The 16,130-nt window shown below is 51.5% G+C and overlaps 1 protein-coding gene across 4 annotated transcripts in view; it reads right to left on the minus strand.

The window, feature by feature from the left end:
• Positions 1-1,345: 1,345 nt before the first annotated feature.
• Positions 1,346-16,130, minus strand: part of ARHGAP22 (Rho GTPase activating protein 22) — a 219,781-nt gene continuing 204,996 nt past the window's right edge. For all 4 annotated transcript variants that reach the window (XM_090278354.1, XM_090278352.1, XM_090278353.1 and 1 more), the window contains 6 exons: positions 15,801-16,008; positions 13,106-13,238; positions 12,158-12,231; positions 11,523-11,644; positions 10,065-10,968; positions 1,346-1,896 (listed from right to left, as the gene is read on the minus strand). In XM_090278354.1, the coding sequence (XP_090134480.1) occupies positions 1,668-1,896; positions 10,065-10,968; positions 11,523-11,644; positions 12,158-12,231; positions 13,106-13,238; positions 15,801-16,008 (1,670 nt within the window). In that variant the 3' untranslated portion in view covers positions 1,346-1,667. The remainder of the gene's footprint in view (positions 1,897-10,064; positions 10,969-11,522; positions 11,645-12,157; positions 12,232-13,105; positions 13,239-15,800; positions 16,009-16,130) is intronic.

Consider the following 16,130-nt stretch of genomic DNA (forward strand, 5'->3'; position numbering starts at 1 on the left):
ACTGGGCCTTTGCCAATATTAGTAGCTAAGAAAGGGCTTATGTGATACCCCTTTGGTCTTTTCTGTTCCTTTGATAGCCTGGTGGCATTTTATGCCCAGGTCAGAGTTGGCAGAATTCCAGGACTGTGGAACTCAGAATCCTAAGAACACATCGGTGTTTCTTTTCCACTTACCTTCTGCTGGCTTTAGTTTCTCTCCTCTGAGTGGGCAGTGTGGGCCAATTCTTAGCTTACTGAGTAATAGTGAGGAATCAAAGTCACCTCATATTCTTTTCTTTCTCCTTGAAATAAAGGGGGGGGGGCAATTATTTCATCTTCTGGGAAATCTGATTTCCCAGGCTGCTGTTGTGATGGCAGTGGGCCTGACAGCAGGTACAAGTCTTGCTCCCCACTGACCCCCTAACTCAGAGCTCAAACCAGAGGAGCACTGAGACCCTGGCATTCAAGCACTGGTGCAATAGTTTATATGTGACTCTAGGAAGATGGGTGGGAGGACCTCAAAGACTTCTCTAGAGATAGTGGTCAGAAACTGGAGCACTTTGGTGAACCCCAGCCATCCTCCCTAAATAAAAACATTGCAAGTTACTGCTCCAGGTAATAAGAGATGCTATGTAAGGACATTGAGCAGGAACAGATGAAAGGATGGACCCTGGTGCTGGCACTGCCAGTGCCCCAGAGACCAGTCCCCTCCTTTTGGAAGCAGCTTCTTTGGTACCCCCTGGGGCCCATGTCGAGGAGCTCTGGCTCAGGCCTATGCTGTGTGTGGTGACAGCCAAGGAAAGCCTCTCAAAGGATTTGCCCTAATTGGAGCTTTGAGTGAAGGATGAACTGCAGGAGGATGGTGCATGGGCATTGGAGAGGGATTGGCACTAGCTGGAGAGGAGTCCACAGGGTAGATGGGCACAGCATGGGACATGGGCACCTGGAGGGCAGAGAAAGGGCACTTCCCAGCACCTTGGCTCACCTCTTCTTCAGACATGTGCCTTGTCACCCTGCAGAGGCCCTGGCCCCTGAGCAGAACTGGAGCCAGGCAAAGAAAAGCAGGTTCCAGGACAAGACCTGAGAACAATTCCAGGACAGACACCAACTGTGGAGGTGCAGGTGGCTCAGAGTGGGGAGGGAGAGGAAAACCGTCATGCTTTGAGCACAGTGATGATGGAGCTGAAAGCGCATGGATTTGCATAAATCCAGCTTCAGTGACTGACAATTCTGGGTGCTCTTCAGGGAACTTCACACCTGACTCTGGCACTTCACACTTTGGGGACTGCCAACCCTGATAAAAACAGTAAAGGTCACTTGGTAACCCCCATTTTGCATGACCATAAGGGAGACAGGCATCATGCTTTTAGAGAAAATTTAATAAAGAATGCAAAATGTTCCTGGGTAGAAGACTTGAATCCCAGGGTCCATCTGTTCTGATGGCCAAGAGGTTGTCCCCTCTGACATCTGCTAGGCCCTGCAATCATAGCAGCAGCATCCAGACCCCATAAAGGGCCCAGGCTTCCAGCTGTCCCTTGCCAGGGGTCAGGATTCTTCTCTCCAGCTGGTTCCAGAGCGCAGGCACTGAGGCTGAGGTCCACACTGCAGGGGCTTGAGCTCCTTAACGGCCCAGGCCAGGGAACCTCTCTGCTGAGAGGAGGATGAGCAGCATAGCAGAAGCCAACTCCTTTACTTTGGGGCTCCAGCACCTTTTGCCCCAACAGTCAGGCTTCGCAGGGTTGAAAAAAACTCCTCCATCTCCTGCTGTAGCATCCGGTTCCTCCTCTCTGCATCTTCCCGTGCCCGCTCTGAGTTCCTCAGCTTGATTTCCAGCATGGTGTACCTTTTCTTTTCCTGGTCCAGTTCTTCCTCTAGCCACGACATTTGTTTCCGCAGGTCGGCAGTGCCTTCTTCAAGTCTTAAAAATCAAGAAAAAAAGACACTGTTTTAGACTCTGGCTTGTTGGGTTTGCCAAGAGCATTGATAGGGGAAGGAGCCTCTTCGGCTGGGCCTGGAGGGGCAGCTGAGTGTGGCTCAGGCCCAGCTCCAGAGCAGCTGCACAGGCCTCCTCTGCCCCTCACAGCCCCTGGTACTTCACCCCCCGCCCTCCAGGGCCTGCCCTCAGCTGGTGATCCAGAAACGCCAGTGTGAGCACTCAGGCCTCCGGCAATCGAGTCTTCACTGACCCTCTGGGCCAGTCCACCGGTTGCACTGCAGAGAGCAGGACCAGCCCCGACTAGGACTTGCCTCTGCTCTGATCCCTCCCACTGCCCCTCCCAATGCCCCTACCACACACAGCAACTCACAGGAAACCCCATCAGCTGTCACTTCCATTCCTGTCAGTCTTTCAAGTCCAAGCTCAGTGTGCCCTCAGGGAAGTTTCTCTGGATCCTCTCCAGCAGGTCACATTACTGCTCTTGTGCTACAGAGTGGCACCACTTCTGTAGAGGCTGACACTGTACAGAGGCCTGTACAACCATCTTTCCAACCAGATGACCAGCTCCTGTACGGCCTGGGGGATGCACTGAGCCCAGATCCTGGGAACTGGCCTGACCACTTACAAGGCACATGACTGTGGGCAGGACACAAACCACCCTGAGCCCTGGTGTCCTGAAAAATGCAGGGACAACCTCCCTCAAGTATTACAGCAACAGTGGAGAAAGACCACATGTGCGCAGCACAATGCCTGGCACCTGGTGTATGAGGAGCAAATGTCAACTCCAGGCCCCAGCCTGGACAAGGCCAGGCCTCCATCTCAATCACTGAACACCAGGCTTAGAGAAGGGAGAAAACCTCCCTCCACCCTAGCCTTCCACCTGGGGAGCACAGGATGTGTTGTCAGAAAGAAGGCCCCCCAAGGCAGGCGGCAGCAGCCCCATGGCCCCTCAATGTTACTCCTCCAGTCCCAGGGCCCTCTCTGTCAGACCTCCCGCCCCATTGGTGCTCTTGAGCGTGGGCCTGAGCCTACCACTCCCTGAGTGACCTGGTCCAGTCTCCAGACTCAAAAGTACCATCTATGTGCTGATGGCCCTTAACTCTGCTCAGAAACGAAGTAAGCATTTGCAGCTTCCTAAATCCACAGCTGAGCCCCTGACCCTTCTTCCAAGCACTCCTGCCCAGCCCCAGTGAACACCTTCTTCCAGTTGCTTGGCCAAACAAAAATGTCCCTAAGTCAGTTCTTTTTCTTACCCCCGCAGCTGATCAATTAGCAAAACCTTCCAACTATGTTCAGAATCTGGCTCTTCTCCCAACCTTAGCTGCTGCCTTAGGCCCATGCCATGCAACTGATCTGGACCTGTGACCTCCTAACTGGGCAAGCTGTCCCCACTGCAGCAGCCAGGTGTGCCTGTCAAAGCGATCAAAGTGCTCAAGGCCCTCCAGTCACTTAGGATCTATTGGGAGTAAAATCCAGAGCATGATCTGACCAGAGGTCCTGCTCTCTGCCCCCAGCCAGACCCCTCTCACACTCCAACCGGCTTGCCACCTCTTCCCTCTGCGTGCAGCACTGGCTCAGGAGCTCCTCTCCAACCCTCTTCCTCATGCTCCCCTCCCCTCCACCCTGTTTTAGTCTCCTCCTCTATCTAACCTTCTAACAGACCACACAGATTTTAAAATCTATCTTGAGTATGGTCTCAGTCATGTAATAAGGACAGAGACTGTGATCAGTGTTGGTCATAGCTGTGTCCTCAGCACCTAGCACAGAGGAGGCAGGGCAGAAGGTTGATCTCCCTGCCCACCCAGACCGGACCCAGTCCTAACTCCATAGGTACAGAATAAACAGACATATTGCCCCAAAGGCCCACTGGATGGGGCCCTATTTCTTCCTATGTTCAGTGAGACCTTGTCACTCTTGACCACGTCCCTCCAACCGGGAGGATGGCTGGGACTGCTTTGCCACTACAGGGGCTGTCAGTGCTGTCCCTTTACCTCTAGGGGCCTTAACTCCAACCCACCAAGCAGGAGGCAATAATAGCAAAGTTTCCCAAGCACTCTGCATGTAGCCGGCTCTGTGCTGAGCATTCCCCCATCATGCCACTTAATCCTCATAACGAATGTGTAAGGTCCCCAGGCCTACAGAGCCTGCCTGGGACACTCTGTCCACACATGGTGGAGCAGGGACTCAAACTCAGGAGGTCTGACCCAGAGTGCACCAGGAAACAACGCTGCATTTCCCCTGAGAAATGGAGCCTCTGAGAAGGTGAAGGAACTAGCAGCTCAGGTGAGAAGCTGACTCTGCCCACCTGTGAGGCTGTCTGAGGTGAAACACCTTGGAGCCCACAGCTTTTGTCCATCCATCCCCAGCAGTAATCGCCTTCTCTGGCCGCTGCTTCCACTATCATCATCCTAAGTAAGGTCAGCTAAATAAGCTATTGGGCCCATACCCCAAAAATGTTGGTTTATATCCTTTCCATACTAATAAATCCCATTATTTTCTCTATTATTATATCAATCATCATCCTAGGGAACCATTATTATAATAATAAGCTCACATTGATTAATAATCTGACTAGGTTTTGAAATAAATATACTAGCCATTATCCCAAACTTAATAAAGACTTACAACCCTCAATCCATAGAAGCATCCACTAAATATTTCCTTACGCAACCCACTGCATCAACACTACTCCTATTAGCTGTAACTATTAACTTATTATACACAGGACAATGTCAGTCATCGGCAGCCGTCCGTCTCGAGAGACGATGGTGTAGCTTCTTAAGAGTCTATCTGCACCGCCAAGAATGGCTGTGCAGTCCGACTCGGGAGTGACACGGTATCTGTCTCCTCCCGTGTTGAATCGACATCTTGCGATGACGCTGGAGTGTCCTCTCCAGTGAAGCTGAAGCTACAGAGCCTGGGCAGGGTGATATGGAGGGTCTGCTGTTGCCCATGCAGCAGACCCCCCCTCTCTTCGCAGCTGAAGGATCCAAGGGAAAGACGGAGTCAATACAGCTTGGCTTCAGGTGCGCCGCAGGAGTTGCCGGTGTTGACTACAACGTCAAACCGCCTTAGGGACTCCGGCTCCGGATTTTCTGTCGGGGTTTACTCCCTTAGCCTTTCCCCTGAAGAGGTATGCCGCAAGGCAGCGGAGGTTTTTTGGAGTCAGAGTTTTCCTTCTCTGATGTGCCCTGACTGGAAGATCGAACCAGTGACACTTAGCTCGCAGGCTGACGCTCAATCCACTGAGCCAAACCAGCCAGGGCTCCACTGTCAGTCGTCGGCAGCCGTCCGTCTCGAGAGACGATGGTGTAGCTTCTTAAGAGTCTATCTGCACCGCCGAGAATGGCTGTGCAGTCCGACTCGGGAGTGACATGGTAGTATCTGTCTCCTCCCGTGTTGAATCGACATCTTGCGATGACGCTGAAGCTACAGAGCCTGGGCAGGGTAATATGGAGGGTCTGCTGTTGCCCATGCAGCAGACCCCCCCTCTCTTCGCAGCTGAAGGATCCAAGGGAAAGACGGAGTCAATACAGCTTGGCTTCAGGTGCGCCGCAGGAGTTGCCGGTGTTGACTACAACGTCAAACCGCGTTAGGGACTCCGGCTCCGGATTTTCTGTCGGGGTTTACTCCCTTAGCCTTTCCCCTGAAGAGGTATGCCGCAAGGCAGCGGAGGTTTTTTGGAGTCAGAGTTTTCCTTCTCTGATGTACCCTGACTGGAAGATCGAACCAGCGACACTTAGCTCGCAGGCCGACGCTCAATCCACTGAGCCAAACCAGCCAGGGGTGCCACTGTCAGTACTATACAACATATCACCCAACATCAACCTAAATCTACTACTTACCATATCACTAGCATCAATTATACCAGGAGGTTGAGGTGGCCTCAACCAAACTCAACTACACAAAACAATAGTTGCGTACATGGGCCGAGTAACTGCCAACATTACTTATAACCCAACTATAACTACCCTCAATCTCCTAATTTATATTCTATTAACATCTACCATATTCCTAGTGTTTATTAATAACACAACTACAACCCTTTCCCTATCACATATATGAAATAAAGTACCACTAATCACTACTATCACCTTAACAGTTCTACTATCATTAGGTCTCCCTCCACTACCAGTTTTATACCAAAATGAATAATTATTCAAGAACTGACAAAAAAATGATGTCATCATAACATCCCTTCTAATAGCCATAGCTGCCCTACTCAACTTATACTTCTATAAACGCCCAACGTATGCTACAGCACTAACGTTTCCTATGACGAACAATGCCAAGATTAAATGACATCTCAAAAACACGAAACAATAGCATATCTACCACCCTTAGCTATTACCTCATCATAATTCTACCACTACCCCCATCATAACCACACTAAACTAGGAATTTAGGTTAACTTAGACCAAGAGCCTTCAAAGCTCTAAGCAAGTAGCATACACTTAGCTCCTGACTGATTTAAGGACTGCAAGATTATATCCTACATCAATTGAATGTAAATCAACTACTTTCATTAAGCTAAGCCCTTACTAGATTGATGGACTTCAAACCCATGAAACTTTAGTTAACAGCTAAAAACCCTAATCAACTGGGTTCAATCTACTTCCCCTGCCATATAGGAAAAAAAGGCAGGAGAAGCCCCGGCAGGAATAAAGCTGCTTCTTTGAATTTGCAGTTCAACATGTGACACACCACAGTGCTTGGTAAAAAGAGGGCTCAACCTCTGTCTTTAAATTTACAGTCTAACGCTTACTCAGCTATTTTACCTATGTTCGTAACCTGATGATTATTCTCAACAAACCAGGCATAGTGGGCACCGCCCTTAGTCTCATTATCCGCAATGAATTAGGTCAGCCTGCAGCCCTAATAGGCGACAGTCAGATTTACAGTGTAGTCATAATTGCACATGCCTTTCTAATGATCTTCTTCATGGTTATACCTATTATAATTGGGGGTTTCGGTAATGGATTAGTACCTCTAATAATTGGAGCCCCAGATATAGCATTTCCACGAATAAATAACATAAGCTTATGACTGCTGCCTCCTTCTTTTTTTTATTATCAATAGCCTCTTCTATAGTTGAGGCCAGAGTAGGCACTGGCTGAACTGTTTATCCCCCTTTAGTAGGCAACCTGGCCCATGCCAGAGCTTCTGGAGACCTAGCAATCTTTCCCCGACATTTAGCAGGGGTATCATCAATCTTAGGGGGAATTAATTTTATTACCACAATTATTAACATAAAACCACCTGCTCTCTCAATACCAGACACCTCTATTTGTCTGATCTACTACTCCTATCTCTTCATGTTCTAGCTGCTGGTATTACAATACTATTAACAGACTGAAATCTAAACACTACCTTCTTTGATCCTTCCAGAGGAGATGACCCTATTCGGTATCATCTATTCTGGTTCTTTGGTCACCCGGAGGTCTATATCCTAATCCTACCTGGTTTCGGAATAATCTCACATATCGTTACTTATTACTTGGGTAAAAAAGAGCCTTTTGAGTATACAGGAATAGTATGAGCCATGATATCAATTGGATTCTTAGGCTTTATCATCTGAGCCCACCATATATTTACAGTAGGTATAGACATAGACACACAAGTATAGTTCACATCTGCCACTATAATCATTGCTATTCCCACAAGAGTAAAAGTATTTAGCTTATTTGATACTCTGCATTGAGGTAACATTAAATGATCCCCAGCTATACTATGGGCCCTCAGCTTTACTTTCTTTTTTATAGTAGTAGATCTAACTAGTATTGTCTTGGCCAACTCAACATTAGATATTGTTCTCCATGATACCTATTACATTTTCACTACACGTCTTATCAATAAGAACCATATTTGCCATTACATATAGGCGGATTCATCCATTGATTCCCTCTATTCTCAAGCTATACATTAAATACAACCTAAGCTAAAATTCAATTTCTAGTAAATTTGTAGGTGTAAACATAACCTTCTTCCTACAACACTTCTTGGGCTTACCTGGTATGCCTCACCGTTACTCTAATTATCCAGATGCCTACACTACTTGAAACACTGTTTCATCCCTGGGCTCTTTTATCTCACTGACAGCTGTCATACTAATAATTTTTATAATTTGAGAAGCATTTGCAGTCAAACGAGAAGTCTTAATAGTAGAATTAACAACCACTAATCTTGAATGACTTCATGGGTGCCCCCCACCTTACTACACATTTGAAGAACCCACATATGTAAACCCTAAATAAGAAAGGGAGGAGTTGAACCCTCTTAAATTGGTTTCAAGCCAACATCATAACCATTATGTCTTTCTCTACTAATGAGATATTAGTAAAATTTACATAACTTTGTCAAAGTTAAATTAGAGGTGAAATCCCTTTGTATCTTCATGGCAGACCCCTTTCAACTAGGATTTCAAGATGCAACCTCACCTACCAAAGAAGAGCTGTTACATTTTCATGATCATACACTAATAATTGTCTTTTTGATTAGCTCACTAGTATTATATATTATGTCACTTATATTAACAAAAAGCTTGACTCCCAGGAGTGAAGAACTTGTCTTACTGTCTTACAACACCTGGGAAATAGGCATTCAGGAAGTCTTGGACTGGTAAACTAATGACTAAGACCTACCTTCTATACTGTTTCTATCCTCTGAAATGCAATATTTAAGGCCATCAAATGTGATTGTTACTGACTCCATTTGTTACCCATAGGCCAAGGAGCATGGATACATGGACATCATTCCAGAGCCCTTTTACAATGTGAAAGGAACATGGTTCATGCCTGGTTCATTATTCAACAGCTGTCTCTGCCTGTCTCTCACACGCATACACACACACACACACACTTTAAAACTGTATTCTAACTTTTAAAATGTATATTATTTGTCAGTCTTTTAATATCAGCCAACTCCTTGTTTCTCTGTATGAGATTTTAAATTTCCAGTTTTTTTTTCCCTTAAGGTTAAACACATTTTGAAGTAGTCTCGGAACAGAGTTCTAGATTTTCACTAATTTTCTACGACTGCATGTAAGCCTGGTAAACCTGGGCTTACATTTTTGAGGTTTCTATACAACTCTGTACCTCGAGGTTTTCTCATGGTATGTCATTTCTCATTCTTGCTCAACTCGATCCTATTGGTCCTTTAAGTCCTGGCTCAGACGAGGCCTACTCTGAACCCTCCTTGACTTTCCTGTGGCCTACATCTTAAAGCCCTTCCCTTGTCATACATCTGCCAAGGATGTGGCCCCTGCACACTCTGACCCTCCCTGGGGGCCCAGGATGTGGCTTCCAGAAGAACAAAAGCACCAAGTGCTGCCACCCCAGTTTCCTGAGGAAATCCCAGGCTCAAAATTAGAAGCAGGAATTCCTTCTGCTTCCACTGTCCCTGATGGAGAAAAGACACCCTCAGAACCAGTTAACACCCTGCGAGTAGGTGGGAACTGGGTCACAGGTCAGAGAGCCAGACCAAGAAGTCAGAGATGCTGCTGGAAGCACGGCACTGTTCAGTGCAGGCTCTGCTGGCGACCTTAGCTGCAGAACCTGGCCTCTCAGAGCCAGAAAACACCCTCCTCACAGGGAGGCTGGGAGGACTGAACTAGGGTCACCTATGAGCAAGCTCACAAGGCTCAGAAAGTGACACAAAGCGTCCTCCTGAAGTCAGGGCAGGAGGGAAGGCCTGGCTCAGCACTGCCAGCTGCCTCTGCAGAGGAAATCAGGTTCCGATTGGGAAGCAGTCCTCATTCATGTCAGGCCCAAGCACTGTCAGCCTTACCCAGCACCTCCTACCTGGCTGAGGGCCACACAGGAACCTCCAGTCTGAGCCCCTCCATCAAAAATGCTCTGAGCAGCCCAGGCTGAGATTCTGGTTCATTCCTTCTGGAGGTATTCATGGAGCTCTCCCAGACATGGGACCCCAATGCTCCATCCAACCCAGTCCTGGGGCATTCTCCCAGAAGGGTGACTTCTGGGGGCTGCCTGCTCTGAGCCCTGCCTCCAGGAGGCTATCCTTCAGAATCAGAGGTTATGAGGCCAGAGGCTGACTGCCTGGGGCCATTGCCCAGTGAGCGCTGCCCATGAGGGCTCTGCCCAGCCAGGGGCACAGCAGCCTCGATGAGCCCAGCCTCTGCAGCCCTTTACCTTTTCACACTCGTCTCATACTCAGTCCTCTGTCGGCACAGCTCTGCCCTGAGCTCTGTGACCAGGTCACGCAGAGCCTTGGAGCGGTGGGCATGGTCTGGGGCCGGGCTGCCTGGGTCACTGGGCTCGCTGCTACTGAGGCAGAGGCCCGCCTCATCCAGGCTGCAACCCAGGTCTGGGGATCTGTGGTCTTCATTGATGCTGGGGAAGGGGGAAGGCCCCAGGGCCCCCTCGGTGAGCAGGGAGCTGCAGGCAGAGGAGTCGCTGGCCCGGCAGGCCGTGCAGCTGCTAACAGAGACCCCAGCAGAGGCCTCGAAGGAGGAGGTCCCCGACCACGCCAAGCTGGAAGTGCTGGGAGTGCTGGGGAAGAGGCTGGCTGCTGGCACATTGTCATAGGTGGAGAGTCTTTGTGAGGAGCTCGAGTCCTTGAGCCGATCTCCTGAGGAGGCCCAGCGGTGGCTGCGCAGGGAGGACAACCCATTCATGAGCCAGTTCCCGCCAGAGGAGATTATGGGCACCTCCAGGGACGAGCTGCCCACTTTTGGGCTCCCTGACCGGCACTCAGACTGCAGAAAGGAAGACTTCCAATTGGGCAGAGTCTGCATCCTCTTCCCAGGGCTGCTGGTGGCCAGGCTGCACCGGCTGCCTGGGCCCAGGGGAGAGTTTCTGGATAGTGCTGCCACAGTGACCCCGTCCAGAGATGAGGTCCTGTGTGAGGGCAGGCCAGGGGCACCAGGGCTGCTGGGCTCCACCAGGCTGTCCCTCATTACCTCCTCGGAGTCCCACCCCACCGTGCAAGGTGGGCCCCCATGGGGGTAGGCCGGTCCTTCGGTGGTCCTCGCAGTGAAGAGCTGGCTATGTTTGCGGATCAAGACAGTCATCAGGTGCTGGACAAGGGAGGTGCCTGCCAAGAAGATCAATCGAGAAAGGCCTGGCTGTGAATGTCTCTCCTGCAATCAGATCTGTCAGGGGGTGCTGCAGCTTGGACCCAGGGTGCTGGGCTCTGCCTGCAGCCAGAACCAGGTTGCCCTCAAGAGAGGACTCAACAAGAGCTTGCCATCAGCCACCCTGAAGGAAAGGATGACCATTATACCCTCCAAGTCCAGGCACAGACAGAGGGATACTGTCAAGAACCCCCTTGCTCAGACAAATGTGGGTCCTGAAGCACAGAGGAGGCACCGTGCCTCCCAGCCCACATCATCAGTCAGGTGCGAGCAGAAAGGAGGATAATGACCATTAAGGCTGTGAGGTGAGCAAGTGGCAGGCTGGGACTGGAAACCAGCACTGGGTGTCAGAGCCCTCTCAGCTGCCCTATGTCTCACAGCCCTGTGCTACAGATGTCTGTGCCTGACCACCCACGCCTCACAGGCACAGGGCTCTGGGACAGGGACTAGAGATGTCTTACACGTGCGTGTGGGTACACATCCCTCCCACACAGCCATAAAAATGTCCAATTACCTTCCATGATGGTCACTGGGTCTTCTATCTGTGGCCGAAGTATATTAGGTCCAAAAACAGTTGCCAGGTTTTGGACGCTCATCTTGTTGACATTTGAATGGGACTGAACTTCATCCAGAAACCTGCCAAGTAAGCAAGAGGCAGTTGATGGAGAAACAAATCCTGATGCCAGCTCTGCTGGGAGCTGCCTGGCGCCCACACCCAGCCACACCCACATGTTCCCACAGGCAGCTACCCCTGCCAGCTTGGTAGAGGACAGAACTTCCCCTGGGGTCCAGCAGGGATAGAAGAAGCAAAAGTCTGTGGGACACAGTGCTGTCATCAGCATGGAAGGACACATGACTGTCTCACCTGCAGGCCCTCTCCCAAAACCCGAGCTGGGGTCATGGGCAGGAGGCGACTCTTAGGTGAGGGGACCGAGAGAGGCACAAAGAAGAGGCAGAAAGAACAGGGTATGTCTCTTCCCTTCTGAATGATCCACGAAGGACTTGAACACTGCCTGATCCCACAGGGACTGTAAGCTGGTTGTACAAAGGTACTGTGTTCTTTAATAGTGCCTATTGGCTGATTGATTGACACTCGGGGAGCAGTATGGGATGGGAGAATGACCCGGCCCCTGTCCCCCAGCCACTTACTTGCAGATATATCTGAGCAGGTTGTAATTGGCCAGGGGAAGGCTGCTCACTTGTTTAGCCAACTCCAGAGTCCCCTTGTATTGAAAGACAAAAACAGCATTTCAGAAACCAGCAACTGGCTCTTCTCTCACTGAGGGAGGAATAGGGAAGTGGGCAGGGGGTGAGGGTGGCAGGTACCAAAAACCAAACCTCCAGCCACCCATTCGGGTTGGCCCCAGTGACCAGAGAGTACCCCCAATTCCATCTCCCTCTGAGGAGTGGCTGGGCCAGGCCTATGACCTCCTGGGGGAGGCAGATTTACTTTGGGGACTGAAGTGAAGGGTGGGCCTCTGCAGGGTCACAGAGGAATGTCAGGGCGGGTGCTTATCGAGACACAAATATTTGCCAGATAAAGACCCCTCATCTCCCAACGGCCATAGGGAAGGCAAACAGTCCTTCCCAGACAAGCACCTGCAGGTGGGAGTGGGAGCCTCTGTCCTCTCTCAAATTCTTTTAGAAGGAGGCAGGATATAAACAGATGAGGGGTCTGTCAGTTTCTGAACTCTGTGGCAGCTGGGTAGCCTGACAGTGAGTGTAGGATTGGGTGGTGCAGTAGGAGTGCCTACTGGTGGTGTCCTGGATGTGACCAGAATGTGGCCTGCTTTAGGAGTTACCTGTCCTGCAATCCCCTAGGCTGAAACCTCATTCAGGGAGGACCCTACACAGAGGGAATGCTCCAGCGCCCCTCCCAAGATCAGGATGCTCCAGGTTGCCCCATAAGCAAAGATAAACCTGCCCGCACCAGGATTCTTCTGCCCCACCCCCAACACACACACAGAACAGGCTGCAGGTCAGGGTCTATGTGTCTCGAAAAACCATGAAAGTCAGAGTTTTGTATCCTGGTTCCACAACCCTCTCCCTCCACCTGGCAGGTCCGCCTCCCAGGATGAGTCCCCAAGAGCCACTAACCTCCCCCTCGTCCTTGGTGAGCAGCTGGGCACAGCTGAGGAAGTCCTCATACCTGGCGAAAGGGACTACAGGTTCAGGCAGCTCCCGCAGGTACAGCTTCAGCAGGGAGGCCACCGTGTGCACATCTGTGGTGCTGCCAGCAAGGGGACACACGAGAAGCATGGGTGCCAGGCAACTGCAAAAGGGACCAGCATGTCCCCACCCACCAACAGCCTCTGCTCTCATGCCCTTGCAGGTGTCCATGTGTGTGTGTAAATGTGCACAAAAAAGAGCCACAGAGGGGTGGGACTGCATTTACTCCCACTGCCCCATCAAGAAAAGGCCCAGGTTGCTTCCAGGAGCCATGCACAGGGGTCCTGAGTTGGGTGGGGACTGGAGCTTCCAGCTCAGAGACAACCCACAGCCCAGGCCCCTGCTTAGAAGACTTGTGCCTGAGGTCTGGGTTCACCCTCAGGGATGGCAGTGTGAAACTCCCCACTGTTGCAAAAGCCACAGAGCCTGGTGGGGTACAGCTGCCCCTCATACAGTGGCTGCTCTGGGTGGGAGGAATCACACATGACCCTGCTGGCTCAGAGGGGCCCTGTGACAGCTGGTCAGGGAACCAGTGGGAGTGAAGACTCTCCTTCTGTGGGCAGGGTGACATGGCAGCTGCACTGCTCCCGGGAGGATGGGGGTGGGGGTGGGCAGGGAGGCAGGTATATAGCTGTTCTTGTCAAACCTGAGCTTGCTCCCACCCCCACTTGCTCTATAATGGAAGGGGAAGGGCCATGTCAAAGAATGGAGGTCCAGGGCACTGGTCACGAGGGACAGGCACGTCAGAGGTCAGACCCTTTCTCCAATGGATGTGTGGGCTTCCATGCTCCTCACCCTATTTCCAGTACCTAGCACCCCATGTATCCGTTCCCAGTCCTCAGTCTCCTGCATCCAGCTCAGAGCTGCCTAGGCTGAGGTGGGCCCCATGAAGGGCAGCAGCCCTGAGCTCGAAGGTTGTGTTCTGGTCTTGGACCTCCTCTAAGCTAGTCTGCCAGGCAGGGCCTGGGCTTGGTGACTGAAGCCTGTGCTGGACCCCTGTGTGTGTGCTTATTTGTTTGCCATCTGTCCTGGCCCCTTAAGGGCAGGACTTTGTCTAGTTCATGACCACATCCCCATGCCTGCAGGGATGGGTGAAGTAAGAAAGGTCTATGGTGAGGGTCAATAGAGCAGTAAGGGTCTGGCTCAAAGGAGACCCTCCTTGATGCTTGGCAACAAGGTAGACAGGCCTAGGAGAACTGCTACAGGCCCCATGGCCAGGGATGGGGAAGGGTTGGGTAGGAGACAGCTCTACTGACAGGCTTCCAGGCTGGTGGGGCTTTTTATGGAGCAGGGAGCCCAGGACCTGAGGCTGAAAGAGTGTGGTTTGTAACTAGGAGTGAGACTACTCTGGAATGCTTTTGCCAGCAGGGAGGTGAAGGGAGTAGCCCCTGGGTCCTTCTAACAGGGAATGAATGAGGAGAGAAACCTTGGGACCCCCTGTGTTGGAGGTGGGCACAAATGCAGGGCCAGAGGACCACCACGGAGATGGTAAAAAGTGGGAAAGAATGGTGTCAGATAACCCAGGTAGGGAAAGTGCCCAGTGCCCAATGTCAAAGGTGAGTTTCCAGGAATCACAGAAGGGCATTAGTTGAAGCAATCTCCAACCACAACCCTGGACCACACAGGCACAGGACGGAGAAGGCCTGGCTGGCAGAGGTTCAGAATAAACCACAGGCTCACTGAGATTGTAAATTCTGGACCACGGGTTCAGAGCATCAGGATGCAACTTTCTGAGGCTCCAGACAGAGGGACCCGCTGTGCCTCTGGGCAGACCTCCTCTGGGGAATGGTGGTCAGTCTCAGACTCCACATCTAAAGAAAGACACCAACAGACTCCCTTGGCTATGGTGATGGGTCTGGGCAGAAGCTGAAGGGACTGGGGGTGTTCTGCCCTGAGAGGAGACCCAGGAAGGCCAGGGCTGCCAGTAGGAACCCATAAAGCTATCCTGGGGCAGAGGGGCTGGCATCTGTGAAGAAAGATCCAGGAAGAAAGGGGACGCCCCATGGAGGCCAGGGTAAGCTTCATGTAGGAAGAACTTCCTAGGAAAAACTGTCCCAAATGGGCAGGATCCCCAAACAGCCCCACCTCCCCTGTTCTTAGCCTCTGGGCAAAGATGAGTTAGGATGGGCACTGGCCCAGGACGGGTAGAGTAGACTTGCTCTTCATCAGGAAACCTGAGAGGATGTGCGGCCACAGGTGCTGCTCCATCTTGGCACTGATGGAGCCTGGGGGCAGGTCACCCCAAAGAAGCAAAACCCAGGAACAGATGCTCTAAAGAAGTCCTGAAGTCCTGAATGGAGCAGCATAGGCCCCTTCTTTCTCCTGCCTGAGCTGGGTTTAGGGGCACCAGCAGTGGAGAGCCTGCATTAATGTGAGCGGTCTCATCCGTGGCGGGACTGTCCCTGAGAGGAGGCCCAGGGGTGATGCAAGGATTTGGGGCCCTGTACTCGGCCACTGGGGAGGGCTGTTTAAGCACACATGCACCATTCTGCCCACCACCCTGCTGCCAGGCTTCCTGGGCACCAGTGCAACCCCTGACACCAGAGCTGATGTCCTGGGAGGAGCCCCAGCAGGGGCATAATAGGCAGGTGGCCCCATCTTCATCACTCCCTCAAGGGCTCACCTGTCAAACAGTGGCTTCTCCCCACAGTCAAAGGAGTCCTGCAGGTCCCTCACCAGGTTGGCCTGGCCCGGCATGCGGAAGAGCCCCTCCTCAGTGAGCCCGCGCTCCCGGATGAAGTCCACACACTGTTCCACCAGCAGGGGGGCCAGGCGGGGGCCGTACTTCTGCTCGTGGTGGACTGTGTCCTCCAGGCGCTGCCCAAAGATCCCTGGGCACAGAGAAGACCTGGTCACACCCTCAGCTATACAACTTAGTGGGGAGATTGGGTTCTTGGGACAATGGAAGGCAAGGGTGGCATTAGGGCCAAAGGTGGATACTCCTGAGGGAGCA

The sequence above is a fragment of the Furipterus horrens genome, unplaced genomic scaffold (genome assembly GCF_987537825.1).
Source record: "Furipterus horrens unplaced genomic scaffold, mFurHor1.1.pri manual_scaffold_5, whole genome shotgun sequence".
NCBI lineage: Eukaryota > Metazoa > Chordata > Mammalia > Chiroptera > Furipteridae > Furipterus > Furipterus horrens.